This window comes from Orbicella faveolata, unplaced genomic scaffold (assembly GCF_042242905.1).
Source record: "Orbicella faveolata isolate gen_17 unplaced genomic scaffold, um_ofav_v1 contig_25, whole genome shotgun sequence".
NCBI lineage: Eukaryota > Metazoa > Cnidaria > Anthozoa > Scleractinia > Merulinidae > Orbicella > Orbicella faveolata.
In genome coordinates this window covers 15,935,199-15,959,195 of record NW_028301553.1, presented here as the reverse complement: position 1 = coordinate 15,959,195, position 23,997 = coordinate 15,935,199, and the positions used below count along the sequence as shown (strand labels likewise).

The 23,997-nt window shown below is 38.6% G+C and overlaps 1 protein-coding gene and 1 long non-coding RNA gene across 3 annotated transcripts in view; both read right to left on the bottom strand.

Moving 5' to 3' along the window:
* Positions 1 to 23,997, bottom strand: part of LOC149109147 (uncharacterized) — a 71,714-nt gene that overhangs the window by 6,124 nt on the left and 41,593 nt on the right. The window lies entirely within an intron of this gene.
* On the bottom strand, positions 1,429 to 23,979 carry LOC110052725 (uncharacterized). Of its 2 annotated transcripts, none has more exons than XM_020758884.2 (25): positions 23,875 to 23,979; positions 23,589 to 23,662; positions 23,378 to 23,431; positions 21,802 to 21,897; positions 20,154 to 20,255; positions 19,165 to 19,214; positions 18,415 to 18,448; positions 17,069 to 17,124; positions 16,846 to 16,921; positions 16,627 to 16,645; positions 16,282 to 16,382; positions 15,207 to 15,263; positions 14,595 to 14,678; positions 14,074 to 14,157; positions 13,468 to 13,567; positions 11,646 to 11,723; positions 10,985 to 11,025; positions 9,846 to 9,975; positions 8,681 to 8,782; positions 8,005 to 8,059; positions 7,304 to 7,550; positions 6,580 to 6,840; positions 4,468 to 6,343; positions 2,905 to 3,056; positions 1,429 to 1,613 (listed from the first exon to the last, which is right to left on the bottom strand). In XM_020758884.2, exons 2-25 carry the CDS (start codon positions 23,643 to 23,645, stop codon positions 1,542 to 1,544), a joined length of 3,984 nt encoding a protein of 1,327 aa, XP_020614543.2. In that variant the 5' UTR covers positions 23,646 to 23,662; positions 23,875 to 23,979; the 3' UTR covers positions 1,429 to 1,541. The 2 variants fall into 2 exon arrangements, with proteins under 2 accessions (XP_020614543.2, XP_020614544.2); XM_020758885.2 differs by having other exon boundaries at positions 1,465 to 1,613; positions 2,881 to 3,056.

Below are 23,997 nucleotides of genomic sequence, written 5' to 3'. Positions count from 1 at the left end.
ATTTGAAATTTAAAACTGAAATTCATGATTTTAGGGGGAACAAAAAATTATTCAAAATGTTGTTTTCAGAATATTTCCACACAGAAGGGGAAGATTTCAGGCAGAAACTATCATCTTTTGAGCACGTAAATATTCTTAAAAAATAATATGGAAAAATCACTTCTAAGCGTTTCATTTTAGCCATCTGTTTAGCATAGTTTGCACAGTTTAAGGAATCAATCAATCCACTTTTTCTCAATCATAAATTAACACAAAGCTTGAAAATCCATTAGCTAAAAAATGCCATAGATCTGGCTTTGAATTATTAAATGAAAGTGTTCATTCAAGCCGCCATTCAATCACCGCTTGCCACTGAGTGGCCAGACAAGAACACAAAAAGCGTGTTTACCAGCTGTTTGTCTCACTCTATCACATAGTAACCTTTAACATTTTTTTTAATCGGAAAATCACAACCCTTTCTGTACCTTCATTTAACACGTCCCATGATCCACTAAAGGTTCCAATTTTTATGGTGCCGTTTGCCAAAAAGCTCCCTGGCAGAAATCTAGTAGCTGTGACGTGTGTCAATCTCCTGTCAGTTTTCCCTGCCAGTCATCTTTGCCATGGCAACAAAATACTGAATACAAACAAACACGAAAAAGTACTTCTGATGGGATAAGCAGGGACAGATCTGTTGACTGGGGTGGGTGATTGTCTGGAAGCCATTGCTGTTAAGACATAAAGCGAATCTTTGGGATTGAGTCATTTAGTACAGTGATGATCATTGTTGAAAAACTGTGATTTCAGTGATGACACCAGTGGAGTACAATGATTTTCAAAATATCTCTTTATTACCTTTGTTAGGTATTTTACAGAAATACCTTTTTTTGCTATGCTGCAAAAATAAATTAAGTTTTATCTAACAGTTTTGCTACTGGAGCCAAGAAAGAACAAAATAGCCCCTAATAAAAGGGGATAATGGGTTTACAGAGTTATTCCCATATAGGCTTTATTCCCGACAGAATCCTTATCAAGTTGTTTCCAGATCAATCCCAGTTTCGAAATCCCAGGGGTGTCTACAAATAGCCAGCCCTGTGATGTGGATTTTACTTACATGTACGTGTACAGCACAAACAGCTTTCATCCTCCACAAAAATCACACATCCGCAGAAGAACTGGGTACCAAGTCTAAAAACAACTTTAACGGGAGTACCTTGGGAAAAAGGTCCTATATGGGGGATTTTCTCTGTTACCCTTCATCTTCTTTTGCCCATGACCTTTTCTTTTTTTTACTAGTTTCCAACTTTCAGTAACAAAAATGGTTGGTTGCTCTTTTCCTTGTTTGATTCCGACATCTCTAGAACTTGCAGTTTTAATCGCTTTAATGTCCTGTTCCAACAGCCCATAATTTTCCACACTGTTTGGCATTCAAATGAGGCTTTACTAATGTTCTCTTTGCTTTGGCCTTGTCAACCCTGGCCTGAGTTTTCTTTAGGAATTCTTGGGGTTTGTCCTGCTCCATTTCATATCCAACAGTTTCCTCTGAGTTTCCAGTACTTGATTTATTGATTGTCTTCAGGGAGATCACTGTTTGTAGAGGAACTTTCTTGTGTCTCATTAGACACAGACAATATCTAAGTGGCGAAGTAAAACAAAACAGCAGAAAAAGTTAAGTAAGTATTTACTCCTGCATCGAGCCCAGTGGCCCACCAGGTTGGCACTTATCTCCAGTTCCTGTAGCATGAAATGACTAGGAGTATTTCTACTTCCCCCTGGATGGGATGCTAGTCCATCGCAGGGTTACCCCCATTGGCGGTACTCATTTTTACTCCTTGATGGAGAGAGGCACTGTGAGAGTAAAGTGTCTTGCCCAAGAACACAAAACAATGTTCCGGCCAGGGCTCCAACCCAGACCACTCAATCCAGAAGCAAGTGCACTAACCATGAGGCCACTGCACCTTTACAATTTACTCTTCTACACAATGTTAATTATATATATTCAGTTCAAATCAGAATTTGGAAATGTTGGTTTTGGAGATTAGAGAGGTGAACTAAAAGAACACATCTTAGAGCAAGTAGAGACTGAACAACAATCTTTTAATAACGATGACTGTTGATGTGACGTTCATATCGGTGCAGGACAGAACTAACCTAGTTTCAGTACATGCACTGGAATAAGGACGTCATACTGAATAGGCAATATTCGTATTTTCAGAATTGGACTGGAACTACAATCATGGACAAATGTCTTGGGACAAATTTGCACTTTTGGCACTTTTGAACACAAGCCAGACAAGAACACAACTTCACCTGCCTAGCCTCTCCCCCCACCCCACATACAATATTAGTCCCTGCAAATTCTCCTGATTTTCAACATTGTATTGGGTGGGGAGAGGGAACAGCAACGCGCTTTTAAAAGGATAGCAGCACTTTTTTCAAACTTCATTTGTAAAACACAGATAAGTTGTTACGTTACACAAGTGTCCCAAGGACTTTTGTCCACGATTGTAGCTTGCAACTGAGGCTCATGCAGGGAGTCTTTGTAAAAGCAAATAACAAATCTCTTCTTTAATGATATTCCCCCACAAGAGCCTCCATTGCAAGCTAGTTCCAGTCTAATACCATGAATACCAATATGGCCTAATTATTCATTCCTTTTTCGGCTACCATTTCAATCGCTTGCATCTACAACTTAAATTAACCTAAATTTGCATTGTCCAACTCGAATAATACTTGCACAATTTCTTTGTGTACTATGCTACATGGAAACAGTGAAAATTACAAAATCTCTTAAAATCTGGCGGGTTTCCAACATACAGCTTCATGCACGGAATTACAAATTAACATTCAAACAACCAGCAAAAAACTCAAATTAAAATTTGTCTTGACTGAGTCACTTACAGCAGGAAGACATTATTAGTTTACTGTAGATGGTTCGACTCCGCGTGGCTCAACATTTGTGGCAAATGATTCATGAAGTCTATCGTCACTAATACCAGACTGCACAGTGCCAGAAGATAGACTGCCTGAAGAAACAGATGCCACGGATCCAGTCTCCTCACGGCCTGATACAGGACCTTGAAAAACAAGTGAAGTGTAAATTTAGTACTGTACACAGAGCCCTTGCTTACTTACCAGTGAGAGAGGGATCTAGGAAAGATGTTGATACAACGTTAAACTAAAATTAAGCATTTTTGTTATCGTACATTTACCTCAACAAAATATTAAGGCTTGAGGGAATATTTTCAACACAAATATTAGCAAAAGAAAGAACGATGTTCTGACATCGTCGGATGTCAATGTCAAGTAAATGTGTAGCTTAGTTTTTGCATCATAAAAGGATTTACAAAGAAGACTCGTTTTGAAGAAGAGGCAAAAGACAACAATAGTCCTTCATTTAGAACATCACATGGCCAATCTTGTCCAATCAGAATTGTTAATTATTTAAAGGCTGCTGCGCACTAGCCAATGCAGATTTTTTGTCGGGGTCAAATCAGGTTAAAATTTGTCGGGCCATCAGCTTGCCGTACATTAGCCGACTTTTTGTCATGACTAACCATGTCGAGGCTTGGGGCTGAGTCATCCAAAATCAAGATGGTGCCTATTCCACTGACGTGACTCTCATGACCTTTCCTAATTGGTTGAGGCACGTGTGAGCTCTGACAAATTGTCTTGGTCCACTGCGCACTAGCCGACAGGCCTGACAAGACGTTTTGAGATCTAGCACTCTCAGATATTGCCTGACAAGCCCTGATCTTGTCGCAGACTTGTCTGAGTTCACCACACACTAGCCAACAAGTGAAGATTTTTTGTCGAATCGGCTAGTGTGCGGCGGCCTTAAGAAATAGAAAGCATGTATCGTGTTTCTATCGAGTTTTAGTTTAAATCTACTTATTGGCTACGCTACTCACTATCTATTTTGTGGTACAGAGTGAGTAGTGTAACTGTGATGGAGGTCGCTTCTTTGTGCTTTCAAGGTGTCTGAGAATTTAGATAAAGTTTTGAACGACTAGTAGGTTTATAGTAAAACAATTAGAATCGCTCTGGATTTCTATGCGTGATAGTTGACTCGGGCTGCACCCTGACAATCCAGCTCACGATCTAATTGTTTAATAGAAACACGAGTGGAAGTTTGGAAGAACAAGAAAGCTGTGGGAACACGAGCTGACAGGCGAGTGTTTCCACAGCTTTCTTGAGTTCTCCCAAACTTCCACAAGTGTTTCTACAACTCAATAGAAGTAAGGAGAACATGTTTCCTATTTCTTTTAGAAAATATCAGGACGAAAAAAAAGAAACCTTGTTTACTTTGATCATCAAAATGTGAATTCTCTTTGCTTGAGCCATCGTTACATCAACAGCTCGTGCTAGTTCTGTGTTTCTATCGAGCCATAGAAACAAAATTTTAAACCAATCAGCGCACATATTTCTTGGGCTAAATTCTAACGACCATTATTAGTTACATTCAGTCAACTGAAGACATGGACTAACCTATCTTTTCAGAGGCATCAGGGAACACATTGTCCGTCCCCACCTCCCCTGGGATGTCACTATCTTTCTCTAAAATTCCTCCACCAGATGACAAGGTGTGCGATCGTGAAAGTACAAACCACTGCTTTCCACCTGAGCCCCTAGTCCAGCGTGACCCCGATGCATTTAAATGGGGCTCAACAACCCCAGATGATGTGGTGCTTATTCTCATGGGAACACATGCGTGAGCAACATCCTGGGCCCCATTTGCTTTTGAGGACACAAAACTGCTAGGAACATAAAGCTTATCTCTAGATGAACCCCTCATGTTAATGTTCCCTTCTAAGCCAATTAATGACAAATGTCCAACAGAGGAACCAAATCCTGCATCTGCAGCCATTTCAGGGCCATAAACAACATGCTTACGGCGGCCCCATGAAGGCAGTCCCTCTTTGGCACCTGATATGTCACGTGACTTAAGGGATGTGATGTCAGATTCATCACTTGTTGACGTCAATCTCGTCATCATTTCCGTCAGCTCGGACAAGGAAGACAAAGTTGACCCTGCACTACCAGTCGCACCTACTCTAGCAGCTTCACGTGGAAGTGACATGTACTCTGTACTAGATCCATGACTCCAATCACTCGTTCTCAAAGGCTTTGAAGTGTAACTGGAAGTCACAACCGTAGAATAAGATCCGGTGGTTAACGCCTTTTCGAAGGCGCCAAGCCTCTTTGAAATATCCTGTAATCTGTCCTGTCCTATAAATCCTGTGGAATTTGCAATGTAGCCCTGATTTTCCTTATTTGTGTCTTCTATATTCCTTTCTAGATGCAAAGGGACCCTATCATACTGGTCTGAAATATAAGGGCTCGTTCTCACGAGAGGCCCTGTGGGAGGCACATTTTTTCTCATGCTTCCTGAGGCCTGAGACGTTTGATCTTCTGGACCTTCTAGGGCTGTTTTCTTATATATTAAGTCACTATAACGCCGGATGCGGTTTCTCTGCGCTTCAAAAAGCTGACGTTCTTCCTCGATCTTTTGATAATAGTAGTCTACATACCCTGGAGAATAACCTGAACGAGCAATAGATGGTTGAAAAACAGAAGGCTGTGACACTCTTGATGGCACTGATCCACTGGAAGAAGCAACCGTTAGAGAATTTCTGCCAGGGACCTCTGTTGCAATGCCACTGCTTAATACAGTAGATGGTAGAGCACTGGAGGTGCGAGTGGAAGTTTCGGATCCTGAGGCTAACACCGAATATTGTTGAGGAATGGATGACAGTGGTCGAGAGAATTCGTTTTGAGAAATCTTCGTAAGAAACGATGCTGCAGTTGTTACGCTAACAGTTTTGCTGACATCAGAGAAACGTGACTGAATTTGAGAGGTTAATGGATATGCATGGTCAGATTCACGAGAAGATGAACCAGATTGAGTGGTGCGTGACATGGTCGCTGTCACGCTAAGTTCAGAGGGTAATGTCATGCTAAGTGAAAGAGTCGATGGGGTTGAAACATTAACAAGCTCGTTGGATTGAAGGCTTGAAGCGCTTCCAGAAGATACATCTTTCTCTGGAAGGATATGGTCACTTCTGAATGGTACATCTTCCAAAGGTACTCTGCTAAGCTCCTGTAAAACGTTCCTTTCTTTCTGCCGTAGTTGAGCTGCTTTTTCCGCCGTGGCACGTGCTGTTTCCAATGTTCTTTGGAATTCTGATATTTTCACAGTTTCATCGGAAGTTACGCTTCCCAGTGTTGACGACTCCAGTGTCTCAGATAGCAGTGGGGACCCTTCTCTTGATGAGCTCTTGGGGACCACAGTCTGGAGGGCTGTGTTGAAAGGGGCTTGTAAATGGAGGGGGCTCTGTTGCACACCTTCTGGTTCCTCCAAAGTCTATGAGAAAAAGAGAAAAAAAAGTTCAGCTAAATTCAATGGCAGTTTTTAATTCGAATGGCATTAAAACAAAGTAGTTTTGTTTAAGGCTGAACAGCAGAGTATGAAAAATAACAGGTGAGAAAACAAAACTTCCTCTTGCACTTTCATAACTCGATAAATAATCTACCGTTACCTGCCTCGAATGTCAAGGAGTTCAAAAGATACTCCATTCAAGAACTTCCTGACAAACGTACCGTGTCTGGAAGAGATGAGGCCCCTTCATAAGGGGATCCGCCTAGGGATGGCTCTTCCAAAGACATTCTCCCTGAGGGCCCTAAGTCAGGGACTAAGGGCCCCCCAGGCACATCAACATGTCCATAAATATCAGCTAGCTGTCTTTGGTATTCTTGCAGCTGCTGTTCCAACTGTTGCTGAAGGAGATTTTGTTGCTGTAGTTGAAGTTTTAGTCTTTGTTGTTCCAGTAGAGCCTCCTGTTGGCTTAGTTGTGCTGTGGGCTGAGATCAGATTATTTATTAAAAGTAGTCAAGACTGCAATGAGACAATTGCCATTTAAGAAAATTACACGTAAATGAAACTTATGGTGTCTTCAAGGTTGAGCATTTTCTTTTACGTTGGAGAGATTCAACGTTTGCATTCGTTACAATGTAGAATATTGAATAACCGGAAATGCCTCTTCACATTCTCATACACACTTATAACTTACTCCTGCAATTTTCATCCAATTGAAATTCTCTGGTCAATGCAGATGTGCTTGCCATTTTCTATACGTAACAGGTGCATTTCTACTTTTCTTGTAAGTTAGATTTATTGTTACTTGCCATCATTCACGACAACACAATCAGTAGCAAAATTCAACAGGTCAATACAAAACAACGGCAATTATAATCATCAACAGGACAAAGCTTGGACACTGCTTGTGCAGCAACCCTCACTCTACCCTCCCTAGACAATACATACTGCTCTTCCTATGGGTGTGGTAGTGCGTGACCTTTGCGCAGCCTCCAATGGATGAAGTAATGTCCGTGCCCCGTCCACAGCTGGATGCGACATGCCACTATCATGGTCCGGGACAGGGCCTGGAGGCTTATTCTCTACCTCAGCTGCGTCATGTCCACCATCTTCTTCTGCTTCCTCCTCCACTTTAGACAATTCTGCATCTGCAATTTGCTTAGGAGTAGTAGAGAATGGAATGGTCTCGGGAATCCTGCGAGTGATGAAATTTAAATAGGAAGGAAGCAAAGTTATTCAGCTTTAAGTGTCTATGACAGATTTTTAAAATTTTTTTGATGGAATCTACACGAGATCTCAATATGGAAATTGAAAAAATAAATTGGATATCACTGTTTTTTCACCGTGTTTTAGGTATCTGAAAACGAAAAATTTTGCTTCCGGTTGGTCAGAAACTGACTGGGGTGGAGGCCTGGGACTAGTCAGGCTGTGGTGTCAAAACAAGAACATAGGCCGACAAATTTTGCGAACCAAACAAATAGAAATGAAAAAACTAAGTGATTTCCATATCAAGATCTCGTGTAGATTCCATCAAGCCAATAAAAAATATCTGTCACCTACACTTCAATTAAGAGGCTTCTGTCTGGATGCAGTGTGGGAAATTTAACCAAATACAAACATATCAATACAGACATAAAACATAAACAAACCTGAATTCTTGTTTCTTTAGTGGAGGTTTAGTTGAAGGCACAGAATGAGGGATGCCTGGCAAGAAATGCCATAAAAAGTTTCAAAACTAATTGTTGTAGGGATCCTTCAACGTTATGATTGCCAAATTTAATAGCGCAATCTTTCCAAGATTTTCTCGATACGTTTCCGTTCTGTTTGCAATATTTTTTTTGTTTGTTTAAAAGTGATGTTACACGAGCTGATTTTTAATGCTGGTTTTTTATCAATGTTACACGAGAGAACTTTTGACACAACTTTGTTGCGGCAACGGTAGGCAGTGCTATATTATACGAGACGATTTTTAACACAACAACATGCAAAATTCAGGCAGCAATGTTGCAAGTTTTTTAATTGCCTTCAAAAACCTGCAACATGTTACCACAACGAAATGTCACATTAAAAGTCGCCCTATGCGCCATGTTACACGATATCGATTTTTAACACAACATTGTTACAATAAAAATCAATGTTAAAAATCAGTTCATGTAACATCACCTTCTCAACTACAGATTTAAAGCAGCTACTACCATCCAATGTTTTGATCATCCCTAAACACTTTGACATCATATAAATACACCGACTCTAAATCTGAAAGTGAGCTTTTCCAAAGTCGCTTAATTTGTTCTCAACTCCTAGTAAACACTAATAATCGCTGACCTGTTGTTCCAGCAGCCTGTGGTTGAGCTTCTTCAGTAGGTGGTCTCCTCCTCCACTGGTCACGCTGTCTCTCAATCCTCTGCAAAAGGCGCCGTAATGGATCTGTCGAGAATTTTACAAGATGCAAAGCTGTCACAAGCCTAGTGTTTAAACATCTGACATGTGTTGCCCCTCCCCGCCCTTGTGCAACCTTGACAAAACAGCTTACGGTTGTCAGTTGAGTAAGGCGCAACAGAACATTGGTGACAAGGTTTTGCATTAAAAAAGGGTGTTGTCACAGGTAACTTTCCTTGTTTCCAATGATAAGAATATCAACAGCCGTACGTCTCCTACAATTTTGCGAGCTTTGCTGATAATGACATCAAAGGCTGGTATAACGGGGAGGCCGGGGGATTTGTGCATGTGCACCTGGATTTTACAGCCGGGCTTCCGATTTCAATTCATTCAGCGTGTTTTTTGCTGCTGGACAGATCTTGTTAAGCTTTTCTCCCAGCCCACCCATCCCCCTTTGGCTTCATGGTAGGTATGTGGTAAGTATCCTGTATTTCCACTGTTTTTTCAGAGTGATGGTGCCTGGTGCTTGCCACACACAGGGTTGCTCTCAGGCTCCACCATCCTTTCAGGCACCATTCCTGAAGCTCATTGATTGTTAATGAGTTCAAGCTGCCACTGGGAATGGAGCCAGTTGTCCATGGCAACAACACAATTTGAGTTAAAATCTGGTCACCAAACTTCCGTTGTGCCTTACCCAACTGATATTATTGTATACTGGCACGTGAGTATATCTTGCCAGTACACAACACTGGAAGGGGAAAGGGAATACAAACACACATTAGGTCCTAGGAGTTATTGCCATGGTCAAAACCGAAAGGTTTTTTTTATGAATCGTGTTTCAACTAAACTTGACCAGCAGATTTCTGTTCCGCCATCTTACAGGAACAGTCATGCTCATGCCATACCACTGTATAGGATCTATGTCATGTTACTGGTTTTGCACAGTGTAGTGTGACCAGCGTGACTGAGACAGCATGACAGTAAGGCTAAATGAGCTAGGTCATGTTTTCCCACTAAAGAAAATGCCTGTGACTAAATCCTTAATGGGGTCTTCCTGGTTGATGGATCAACCTCCAGTCTGCTAAGCGTTGCAATGAAAATTACTTAATACCTTCAGAGGGTCCCTTGGGAGCACTATCCCCAGAAGGTGCTCTTTCAGGGTCTGCTTCTGGTCCGTCATCATGCTCCACTCTCTCTGAGCCCCTACCAGGAACAATGGTACTGGGCACACTTTGTGGTGGCTTTTGATCAGAAATAACACAGTTGATGATCAGGTAAATAATTTTAATTAGGAACCGTTTTGTCTTTTATTATATCTCTCAGTTACTATGAGCACTTTGATTGGTCAATTTAGCAGGCCATACAGTAATCTACTGTACAGCCTGCCAAAATTTAACGCTGTTTTTGTCGCCAAAATGTTTCTAAACTTTTCATCATCACCATCATCATCATCTGTTCCCATTGTGCCATGAGGTGCATAAGGCCTTATTCTTAGGCCTTGTTCTTTACTTTTAGAGCAAATAAAAGTTTAAAACTTTCTTTTACTTTAAATTTCAAATTTCAAATTGACTTGTTTTGCTTTTGATGCATGTCAAAAATTTGATGCCATCTCACGTGAATAGAAATCCTTCCCGAACCCATCACATGCACAGTAGAGATATAATTAATATCTTGCTAATAAATATCTTATTACTACCCCAAGTGAAAAAAAAAAGAAGGGGAAAAACTTGGTCCTTGACTTACAGCACAGACCTCAAACTCAGTTTGTGAGAGGTATTTACATGTTAAAATTACTTCCAAAACCTAACCATTGGCAAATTCACAATCTCATTGGCTAAGCAGATGGTTTTTGCCATCAAGTAAAGGGCACTCAAAACACGGACTAATTGTTAAAGGGCTCCAGTCAGCTACACCTTTGTTTTTTTTTTACATGACCTTTGTTTTTCTTTACATGCAAGAGTTTGGCTATTATATTTTATTCATGGCATGTCGAAACAAAGGAAATCACTGTGAAACTACTAAAGATAATTAAACATACTTTCAGGAACACAACTCACAGTAAAGTAAAAAGATTTCGCTTCACCATGCAATACCAATAATTTCGATGGCATCGAAAATAGTGGATGCTGACTAGAGTCCTTCAAGTAGCAATAGTGCAGCACCTTTTTCTTTCCATGCTGCAAAACATGCTGACTGTCACTCTGGTGAACTGTGAGCAAGATCTACAAAACACACAATAAATATACAAACCTCTTTGGCCTCCTCAGATTCAGAAGCACTCTGATCACTCTCTGTAATAACACATACCAGAAAATGTTTCTTGATTATTACTCAATATTTACACTAGATTTATGGTCCAATTGTACATAAATTTACATACTATATGATTCTATTAATGTTGCTTTACACATTGGATTTGAGGGGTGGACCTGGGGCCCCTTTCTCGAAGGTCCTGAAAAGTTATTGCACTCGAAAAGCTGTAGCAAAATCTCAAACCTTATGATCACAGAGCTGTTTATTCACACATTCTTAATAATATGCACAGAGGTTCCCTTCATACAAGACGTTTCAGGCATATAAACCTTTCTGTTTTCAGATACAGGTCAACTAAAAATAGCTTTATGGGCCTGAAAAGTTTTTCAGAAACGGGCCCCAGGTCCGGCCTTGTGATGCGTTCATAGACATGATATTTTACTCTCTCTAGTCAATAGTTGTCTCTACCCAGTAGTATGAGTCGATACCAGAAAACTGTACTGCCCAGGTCACTTTGAATATGCAGTTGAATGAACCATTATGAACTTGACTCAATTTTGATAACAGATGCAAAATAATGTCAACTGTGAAAACAAAAGTTAACTTTGGTAAATTTCTAAAGAACCTATTCAAAAACAAACACAAGGATGACATTCACCTGACTGTAAACTATCTTGTGATGCTGGCCTTAAAGACTCAGAAGGTTCAAGGGTGACAGTCAGGTCACCTGTGTAACCTAGCAAGAGAAGATCAGTTATGAAGTCAATGAACTTCAAAGTTGACTTGGGACAAAATGATTACAACAAGCTTTAACAACACCCTTAAGAGTCAGGTCACCTGTGTAACCTAGCAACAGTAAGATCAGTTGTGAAGTTATCAAATGTCAAAGTTGACTTGGGACAAACCATTTACAACAAGCTTTTTCAACCCCTTTACAAGAGCTTAGCTCAGCTGAGATTAGCAAGGACAATGAAGTAGGCACATGTGGGACCAAGTCCTAAGTGCACTCATACTGCAACCCTCCAAGTTAACTTTTTTCCTTAGTGGCCATTTGGCCACTGACTGTTCAGGTTTGGTCACCAGTGAAAAATTTTAGTCGCCAAAATATATACATATATTAATAATTAATTAATAATAAATAATAATCTTATTATTATTTAATTGTATTATTAATAACATTTTCCTTGAACCACCAAGTAAATTGAAGTCCCGTTCAGTGAAAGAACTAATGTTGATTCAAATATGCTTTTATTGGAATGATTGATGATCAAATGAAAATGAAAATTAAGAAAAAAAGTCGCTTCACAAAACACAGAAATATTTGTGTATATCATTTATAATTCACACAACAGGAGCAGTGCAAACGACACAGATTATACCTGGTTAAAATAAGATAGCCTCATTTGCAGCTGAATGGCGGAAAGTTTTCCAATGTTTATCAAGGCGGCATCAAATTCTTCCTGAGACCATAAAGTGAACACTATTTTTACCTTATCGCTTATGATCTTTTTTAAATGTTCAACCTCGTTTTCTGCTTGAATAATCAAACGATATAAAACTTCATCTGAAAATTAAAGACTGTATTGAAATGGACAGAAAAGTTCACGCTCAAATTGTTTGTCATTTTGAATTTAATATGCGAACCGCGGAACGCGAATACTCAACACAAAAATACTTTCACAAGTTTTGAGCAATCACTAAGACGGATATTTTTTATTGATGAAATCTTTGACAATTTAAAAATAAACCCAGGTTCGTTCACACAAGTGAAATTTATTTACAACTGCGAGCCACTTTCCATCACAGTTTTTTTATTTATAGAATCCCCCATGCTTGTGTTACCATGTTTGCTGTAAAGTCAAGTATTTTCGTGTCCACTGAAACAAAATACGTTTCTCAAATACATCTGGATGTTTCTCAAATATATTGTGGATCCTGTCACCGTCGAGCTTTCCAAGCTTTTGCAATTCCTCTTCTTTTAGATGGCAAATGACCGGATTGCGTGTGTTGTCTCACGCTTCCAGGTAAAATCGTCACGTGCCAAAGTTCAGTCGAGTGGAACGAATTTTGTCGCGTCCCAAGCTCAACGGAATGCAATTCCTTGATCTTTGTTTACCATGTAACATTTCATTTTATTCAGTCTCCATTTCTGTTGGTTAAAATCCCACAACAACTGGCTTTGCAAAGTGAATTCTTAATGCTCAGAACGTTTTTCTTTTCGCTCCGGATGATAGTCCGCTCAAGCTCCTGACACATAGGTCACATTAATTTTAGTCGCCGAGCTGGCGACTTGCGTTCTAATTTAGTCGCCAGCTCCAAAATTCTAGTCGCCATGGCGAGTAAAATGGTCGCAACTTGGAGGGTTGTACTGTCACTAGGGGCATCGACCTACAGTCTAGAGATCTAAATAATGCAAAACCAAATACTTTTGGCACTCAAGTGGGAACTGATCTATGATTTAAAAAACCAACTGATCAAACCTGTCTGCAGCATGTACATGTCTTCAAATGCTTGCTCCAAGTCTCTCTGTCGATCCTCAGCATCTTCCAATCTTTTGTGAGGTGGTTGAAATATACGTACCTGCAGAGATAAAAAAAATGGTATTAATGACATCTTCATTTTGAAGGAAACTGTAAACTAGTGGTGGATATTGGTAATAAGTTAGTTAATGTTGTATTTTGTACAAAATGTTATGAATAAAAGTAAATCATTATCATATAGCTTATATGTATGTTAGTATTGTAAGTAGTATTAGTGTTATATAAGTCATGTTACGGTGTAGTAAGTAATGCACAGTATTGTAAACTTGTAAGTAATGTCAGTACTGTAAGTGGCATTAGTACATGTATGGTAAGAATTGTTGCTGTTGTAAGTAATTTTGTTAGTAAAGTAAGTAAGGTTAGTATTGTAAATAAATGCATCAAAAAACCTCCAGTGCTCAGAGCAACTTCACTGCTCAATGCTCAAAAATCACCATATTTTCGCATTTGCTGTGCAAACAGTCATGGTTTTTGTAATTAAAAAAAGAAGAGACTGACACAAACAGTTATGAAAAACAAAATCCCGAATCTTTCATGGAGAATTACCGGGATTCTTGCCACAGCTTCTTGCCTTCTTTGACGATCATGTCTCTCTAAACTGTCAAGCTCTTCCATCAGTTTCTTGTGATCCTGTCAGATTACACAGGAACATAAGCAATCAAAGCAAGATGAAGATATAGAATCTCCCCAAACAATGTTAATACACTACCAAAGGTATGGTACCAAAGTACACTTACCATCTCACTCATAAGGTCCCTAGATTTGGAAGAGACTTCAAAATTACATGCCTAACAATAGTAATATGAGCTACAGTTGACCTCTGCCAATAGTAAGTGACTGAAAAAGCATATAATTATCCAACTCAAGGGTAAATAATTTGAGTCCAAGGACAAGACATAGTTTGAGCCCAAGATAACCATGTTTAACATCTGTGCAACCTTCATTTAACAAACCTCTATATAATGAAGTTCTTGGTGTAACGCACAATATTCTTTGCCCCAATAATAGTAAAATAGTAGGGTTCTACTGTATTGACTTATTACTACCAAGTGTTCTGAACTTCTTACTTCTTCCAACTGCAGTTGTGCCAATGCATGTTTGTGTCTCAGTCGAGCCTTCTCTATCTGTTCTGCTTTGTCACGCTGCACTTCCTGCCATATAAAAAAACAATACATCCAAAGTGTTACATCAGTTTCCTCATAACTAATAACCTCCATACCAATGTGAACATCTTCATACATGTGAGGGGTAGGGTGGGTGGAGGTCTCTCCAAGTCTTCTCATAGTTTTTTTGGGGGGGCGTTGCACAAGGTCATTTCCAATTATAACAGCTACTGAAACCTTGCCAGGGAGATACATTGTGCGACAACCAATTAGAGGCTGTAAGATAAAAAAGTGATAATGTGTCAACCCAAAAATCCAAGCCCCAAACATCTGTACCTCACATCTGACAAGCAATTTTGAACAAGCACACGAGTGCCGCTGATTGGCTGAGTGGAAAGCAGCTCACAAGGGCTATTCAATGTAAACTTTGGCAACTATCCAGGATGGAACAAAGATAAGCAAAATAAATGTACATAATCCAGAGACAGAGAGGCTGTATCTGTATCTGGGTTACAAGCTGTACAAGCTAATAAATAAAACAAACAATTTACCAGTTCAATCACTAACATCACTAACCTCCATAATAATCTGTATTCTTTCTTCCTCATCTTTGGCAGCCTCTCGGGCATCCTCCTGATAGAGATAATTTCAAATCATATTGAAACTTTACCCTTTATAAATAACTACAAAACAAATTACAATAATGGAGGTACAATACAACCTAATATTGGGCATTGTAAGATCGCAACACCTTGAAATTTTTGTTATTTATACGTCCAGTAATTTAGCAAGTATTGTATTGTATAATGTGTTGGAATGCAGTGCTGCCACTGGTAGCTTTGTGTAATTTATTCAAATATTTTTGGCAGTTGCAGCAGTACAATATATTAGATAATTTTGCCGTTGGCAGTGCATTTTAAGCTTTCACAGTGCAGAGCACAGGTGGTTTATCCAAGCGTCTGGTGCAGTTTGTCATATCTTGGCCACAAGTTTGTAAGCAGTCCCAGCATCGCATTATTAATGTAAGTCTGTATTAGTATCACAAGTTTTAGTTTGTGTTGTTTTCTCTTTGTTTAAGTTTGTTTTGTTAGTGTTTATTTCAGTTTTAACCACATTGAATCACCACATTGTATCCTCATATGGCATCAACGCATGGTACCGCTTGCATTGCGCTTTGTTCCACTTATTTGACCATACTAGCATCAGGATTGTTTCTAAACAAGTGGTTGATCGCCAGAAAATAAAGTGCATGTTAGAAATATTATCGGCCGCTGGAGATGGTTTTGCGTCTTTTTCAATTGGTAGTTTCAGGCATTGTACAAGTCTCTGGAATCTATTTGTTACTCTGTACTTCACTCTCACAGTGCCTCTCTCTACCCAGCAGTACATAAATGGATGCTGGTGAACTGTTGGAACTTAACCTGACAAAAATGTTGGAGGGTAACACATAATGGACATTTTTTAAGTGATTTAAGTGATCTCATGCCTGGGTAGTAGGAGAACTGAGTTGGAAATCCAGCTCAAAGCGCTACGGCAGGTTGGAGAGAAGCACTTGACACACTTCCAGTAGAAGCGTACAGTATATATTGGCTGCTTATTAGTAGAATATTCGATTCAATATTTCAAGTAATAACTACTTGATGTTTAATACCTGGTTTGGATCCAAATCTCTTTCTACATGTACAGAAGGGTGCAAATGAAAGCGTGATGCAGTGAAGCTGTCCAGCGTTTTCTGGTCGGGAACTGACTGATCTGGGGGTGTGTAAAAAATTATATTCTTAACAGAAACAACCCAAGGTAATCTTTGGTTATCAATGATGTTTTCTGGACAAAAAAAATCCCATTCAGCAAACAAATTGGTATAGGATAGGAAAATGAAAATACACATCAGTGCCATCAACAAACTATATTTATTTAATTTTACAAATTTCTTAAAATTAAAAATTATTTTAATATATAACATTAAAAAATAAAGTAATTAATAATTGAACTGTACCTTTCCTCAGATACAGGTCCTGAAAAATAATTTGAGAATTTATTAATCAAAATTAATTCTAGTATGTCATTTACTTTGACCAATTGAAAGCTTTTTTACAACAGGAGAAAAACAAAACAAAACAAAGCATGTATACTAAGTGAATGAAATTTAAATAATCAATACAAATTACACTGTGGGATACATTTTTAATTAGCAATTGCCTACAATGCACCTTACCCCAATTGGATCCACAGGTGGAGGTAATGCTGCAATTTTTGCTGCACGTCGTCGTTCAGTTTCTAAAGCTTTTTGCCTAAAAATTGAAAAACAATATAATTATACACTATATATTAATAATTTTTAAAACTACAAGGCTGTCAAAGAGGCAGTCAAAGAATTTTTTGCCATTTTTTTCTAGAAGATCCAGACAGCTTAATTTACTCATGATTCTCTGTTATACCTGGCTTCAGCACGATCCCGCTCTGACTGAGTACTCTTGGCCCTATCATACATCAGCTGAAAAATTCATTCACAATAATTTAGAATTGGTACATTAACACTCCTAAAGCCCATTCACAACAAACATACATGGGTGATAGGATTGTTGAGACACCCCACGGTCCCCCTTGCCCTCTGTGGTTACAGAAAGCAAAATTACTACTTTGGAATGAAAGATCATAGCTGCATACATACATTTAAAATTGAGTAAATGTAGTCAGGGGATGACATAATCGATAAAAGTGCCATGTTTTGTAACTGATTTGTATATTTTAGCAAGACGTTTCGGCTGACTCTTAACCTTCATCAGTATACAAAAACCGACCGACCATCATCTGGAGTAGTGTACAGAATCAATTGGAGTCAGTGCAATTTTGTATACTATGGCCAGACCGAAAGATCACTGAAGATGCAGGTTTCCAAGCACAAAAAGGCTGTCTTGATGTTCGATCATGACTCCAAACTTGCGTGCCATGTTCATGAATGTCATCATCACATGGATTTTGAAAACGTTGAAGTTGTCGGACATGAGGCACACTACCATCAGTGGCTTTTTCTAGAAGCTTGGATGTCTGTAAAAGACCCAAACGCTGGGAATGATCACATAGTCATCCCTAAAGTCTACAAGTGCTTGGCACGCACTTAAAATTCTCTCCAGTCACGCGCATACAGCACGCACAATGTTTCAATTTTAAAAAGTTTTTAAATCGTGCGTAACATCAAGCGGTTTTTTCAACTGATGAAGGCTTAAGAGTTAGCCAAAACGTCTTGCTAAAATATACAAGTCAGTGACAAAACACGGCACTTTTCTCAATTACTTACATACATAGCGGAACATGATCCTGACTGTGCTTGCAACGGAGAATCAGCGATAAAACAGCATGTGTAAAGAACTGATCATGACATCCACCCAAGAGATGCGACGATCCTCAAACAACGAATTACAAGCTTTACCAAGAGACTCATTTTAGAGTCATGGCACTCAACAAAATGAATAAAAGAAAAGTCTTTCCACGCACTTATAGTCCTTTGTTTCCAGTTTAAAGTCTGCACATGTGTTCAAGCATGTAAAACACCAGCCAATAAAATTATAACGAACATAGTTACATTTTTCACCCTGATTAAAGTGGACGGATGAGACTGAAAATTCAGTAAACAAATAAAACTACAGATCAGATAATATCAGATCAGAGTTATATCAGTGACAGTCGGGATCAGTGATGTTGAAATCAGTGCTCAACATAACAAAAACAGTACTATGACTTATTACACGCTGATACAGTCAAAAAAAATTAATACGTCATTTACCTGATCTACTGCTTTCTTGTACCTTTCTAATGCCCTACACAACACAATGAAATTTAATTAAACTCCCCGTGCAGACTGCAGCTTTCATGCACTTAACATGCAAGTATAAAACAATATATTCACACATAGTCAAAACAGATAAATTATTTACAGTCGTACCTCTCCACACAGACACCTCTCTAATACGGTCAGTTTCCTATGTACCAACAAAATTCTCATACATTTCCTCAAAAAAACCTCTATGATATGGACCCTCTCTAAAACGGACAACAGACACTAAATCACGGCCCTCAGGGGAGCAAATTTGTACAAATTTAACCTCTTTATTACAGACACTCCCGGGACCAGGTGTCAATAATTTAGGTGCCGTAATTCGTTTTGTTCCAAAATTCGTATGTTCACCATGTAACTGAGAAGTACAATAACAAGACACTCACTTTTGGGCCAGACTTTAGTTACTAAACTTAACACTCTAAACTTTCAGTGGAGGCTTAAAAGTGATGTCATCATAGTGACCTCTCAAATACGGACACTTCGCTCTGTCCCTTTGGTGTCTGTATTAGAGAGGTTCGACTGTACTAAAAAAATGTAATAAAACTTAATCATAAATCTAATGATAATAATTTCACAATATTTTAATATTGTTAAAATTGATAAAATTAACTGTAATTATCATAATTACATTTGGCAGCTAGATAACATTCCAACTGGTGTAGATTAAATGAATATATTACTAGTTTAAAATATTACCTCTGTTTTTCCTCCTCAGTTAGTTCTGGTTTGGTGTATTCAGTTTGGTCCTAGGAAGAATACATCCAATGATAGCCACTATGCATTATAGAATCATAAGTTTCGATAATGAAAGTATTTCCTTCTTAAGTTATTCATAGATTTAAAAGAATAAAAGAATATCCAGCTTGTTACAACTTGTATTCAATGTACTAACATGACTTGCAAAAAAAAAATTGGACAAAAAAAGCATCCAAAATTTTTAAGAGTCCAAAATTTTAAGCACCCAAACTATTTACGTACAGCACAGTGTAAAACTTTAAATTAGCTCCAAAGCTCTCAGTTTCCTTTATGCGGGGCTTTATGGAGTAAACTCTAGTTGAGACATTGCTTGGCATATGTAACACCTTGATAGAATTTGTGTTATTTTCTTGCTGGTATATTCATAAAACCTTGAGGGTGCAATAAAACTACAATCTCTTGATGATGTTTCAATCTAACTCGTGTTTTGTAGGCATAGATTTACTTTAGCTATGTTTGAGCAAACTGTCCGAAATTTTTGTCCGAAATTTTTGTCCCAAATCTGTTCAAAATCAGATAAATGTCCCCAAAAATGAAACAGCTGAAATAAAACATGCGAAATTTTAACGCCCGAAATTTTTTACAAGTAAATTTATGTACTTTAGTCTTTTCAATGAGCATTCAAGCATAAGCACACAAAAAGGAAATCATTCACTTTTCTTATGCATGTGATTTTGCTTGTGCTTTGTACACGTAAACTGGAAAAACGTTTAAAAGCACAAGTAGTCTCGTGACTCATCTAAAAACCTGTTTTTACATAATAGGCAAGGATCACCTCCTTAAAGCACAATGTTTATCAAAATTTAAAGACATTGGATATGTCACCTTGTGCTGCCTTACACTTTTGTGTTGTACCCTGTAGAGCAACCTGAAAAATCTCTTGCTACCAAACTAATGGGCCTCCTACATTTCTTTAGGGGTCACAGTACCTCAGAAGCTGTTTTATGTCCTAATCCAAACTCTGCCAAGTTTTCTTGATATTTTTTCTCCAAATTTGATTGCTGCCTACTGTGTTCACTATCCCATTGGTCCTGAATTAAAAAAGTAGGTTATGAAAAAAGCACACGCTTATCGAAATATGTCACATAACAACAGACTCAAGAAAGATAAAGAAGACGTAAAATAATAAGGGGATGATCTGACTATTTTGTGGAACAATCTGACAATACATTTGAACAATCTGACTTGGAAAGACCTGACCATGGAATGATCAGACTGTTTCTCTTCAAATTTCTCTCAAAATCTCCCATATGGTGGTAACTTCCTCATCCAAATAGGCATTAATTTAATTTTTCCACTCAACCCCATTTAGCTCATCAGCTGGTCAAATGTCCAGAGCATGCCTGGCAAATGATGTCAGGGTCTCTATATTTTATCACTCTAATCAAGCAAAACCCTTTAATAGCATTCCGACAAGTACAATGTAGCTTGTCTTTTTTAGATCTGGAAGGAGTGCACCTAAATTCTAGATCACATGACTTAAAGATAACCCACACTTAACAAGCTATTGTTACAATATGGACTGTTTGCGATTGCAACCCCTGCATTTATTACATGGCTAGCTGCAGGAGAAGGCATCCTGCACAGTGATTGGCTGTATGAGCTGGCAAGATGGCGCTATATCTTGCCTGCTTGGGATTACATACTGCATCCTGCAAGAAAACTTTTGGATTTTCAGTGTTCCTTTAGTTTATCTCATTTAAGAAATCCTTTATCAGAGGTTGAAATGTTCCCAGACTGTTTACATAAGTCTAGTAACAGGCAGAATATTTTTTCACCTGTCTCCACCAACATCCAACTTGAACAATATTATTTTTTAATGTTCAAGAATGCCAAGTGGCTAGTTTCATAAGCATTGCTTGCTTCATGTGAGCAGACATTCCCTATGCACATCAACTCACAGCCTGAGATGAATTTGTTTCTGCTTGTTTTATCAAACTCTTTGCAGTAAGAACATAGAACACATTTCTCATTGAACTTGAAGACCGTACATCATTACATTTCATCAGCGGTGTTTCAAAATTCTCTTTACATGTACTTGTTCAACTTCCACTTCTTTAGCACATTGTTTATGCGAAATGAAATACTGAAGTCATTAATGCTTGATCAGCGAAGAAACGCAGAAGAATAAAGCAAGTCACATTTGCTGTCTTTGTCATGCGCACTGCAAATATTACATCATCTTGCTTTTATTGAGTAGAGTCTGGTAACTGACATACAAGAACTGCACAAGTGAGCACGACTGCAGGTGGACAACAGATGAAAATATTATTCAAATCGATAAATTCTGAATTACTAAGGATTTTCTTGCCTGTCGCCTGTGACAGGCACCAGTATTTTTACCTGTTACTTCCCAAAATTACCTGAAATCGACAGGTAGACAGGCAACATTTCAACCCCTGTTTATTGACCTAGCTTGTTCAGTCGAGATGGCTAAGCATAAGCCTCGTTCATTTTTTTTTCTTTTTTATGGACCCCAACACTGTCTCTGATCTATAAATTTATATGTAAAAAAGAACTTGGCCAATATCCAGCCATCTTGACCTGAAGCTTGGTCAATAACCCATATATATATACCTTGAGATGACAGGTCAGCTCTTTCAGTTCAACATTTTTCCTTTTCCTTGCATCTTCTAGCACTTTGCGTGAAAATGCTTTCTCCTGTTCTCTGATCTAGAAATACAAAAAGAAATTTAGAAACACTTGACCTATTGTCGTGGAGGGCCTAGCGACCACTCCACAAGACTATAGGCTTAGTGACCACTCGTGTGGAGCATGTGCACAAAGCAAGAATCTTTTCCTCCATGTCAAATCAGTCATCGTGTAAGTGAATAAAGAAAATCGTGTTCGCAACACCTATAGGCAAGTAACAATATTCCTGGAGCAAGGACTACCATATGAACAGGTCAGGGATGCTTGTCATCCCGCTTAGGGGTATAAATCAAGGATTCTGGTCTCACTCATAACAAAACACCACTATTTTTAGCTACCAAAGTATCTTTTAGGGTGCACATGAAGAATAATAATAAAAAAACACACTCTCTTCCATTTTTAGGCTGTTTTAGGCTGTTTTAGGCTGTTTTAGGCTGTTTTAGGCTGTTTTAGGCTGTTTTAGGCTGTTTTAGGCTGTTTTAGGCTGTTTTAGGCTGTTTTACGCTGTTTTACGCTGTTTTAGGCTGTTTTAGGCTGTTTAAGTCTGATCTACTAGCAAGGCTCCCTTTTTAAATATAGTAGCTGGTAATCGAGGGTGTCTGGAAAACCCGAATAGCAAATAGCAAATAGTCACGAATAGCGAATAATCCTGAATAGTGCGAATAGTTTCAAATAGTGTGAACAGTGGCGAACATTCGCGAAAAGTGGTGAATAGTGATGAATAGTCGTCAATAGTCACTGCTTTAGATCTAATATCCTGCGTTAATTAATTATCCAAATAAGCAACAGAATTTCAGTGAATTTATTACCTTTTCTTCTCCGGACTCAGGCTTGGGCTGTCCATCGCCAATATTACAAAAACAGAAAACACAAAGATAACCTAATAAAGACACATTTACGCTTTTGCCGTGGTTAAAACAGAAGAAATTACGTTTAGAAACACCTTTTGTCCTGATAAGCATTCTGTGCTTTTTAGAGAGAAAATCCCATCCTACGTTGCTGCGAGGTTGTCTGTGAGATACTGGGTATACCCTATTTGCTATGATTTGCCACAATTCGAGACTGTTCACCACTATTCGAGACTATTCGCACTATTCGTACTATTCACTATTCAGGACTATTCACTGTTCGCTATTCATGACTTTTTCCAGACACCTGGTAATCGATCCTATTCCATTTTAAGTGGTACCTTTTAGGAGTCAAATAAAGTTCTAGCCACACCCAGATCGATCTCCTTTTGAGGTTTAATTTAATTTTTTTTGATGAGCATCCCAGACATTTTCATATAGAAGTCCCCCCTGGACAATATTATGTCTGTAGGAATACATCCATTGAGAACTTTGAAACATTGGTCACATGAAATGACTAAATTTACTAATGATTATCACCATCAAATGTTATCAAATTAAGTCCTTCTCTGCGATCGTTTCAAGCACAAATTGCTAGAAAGCTGACCACAGTTGTGACGCATTTAATTTCTGTCTGTCAATCTTACACATACCTGTTTGAGACGAAGTTTCTTCCTTCTTTCCTTCTCACTTTGGAGTATGATGGCCTAAAAAGTGATAGGGCAGTGTGTTTACACCACAGAATGCCAGTAAACTAAGAAAAGGAACTTAGACCTGACAAACTATGAGCTTGTATAAGTTTTGCACCTTGCATAAACCCCAGTGACATGCATATGATTGATATGATTAGAGCCATGTACAAACCTCTTCATTGGGACTTGGCTTCAAAAGCTCTCTGCCTTTATTCCCTTGCTTCTTCATGTCGCTCTAAGAGAAAACTGCGCCCAAGAGATATAAACAATGATTTGATCATGTATTCGATAAAATACGCTACCCTGTAGCTCATCAATATTGGCAAAACTACATGTCCCAATCTTTCCCAAAACAAAAACAACTGCGACAGGTACAAGCGAAATAAACTCTTCTAGCACACAAAGGAAGCTACAAAACAGTCAGTCGTGTGAATGTTTAACAACTTTGAAACACATGCCTGACAGTGGTCAATTTTGACCAGTTTTGAAACGCACTGTGCTGTAAATTTCGTTAATCGCGGACAACTCGGCTTCCCGCGCCATTTTGATTTCTTCGCTGGTAGCGAGTCTCTGTAGCTGTT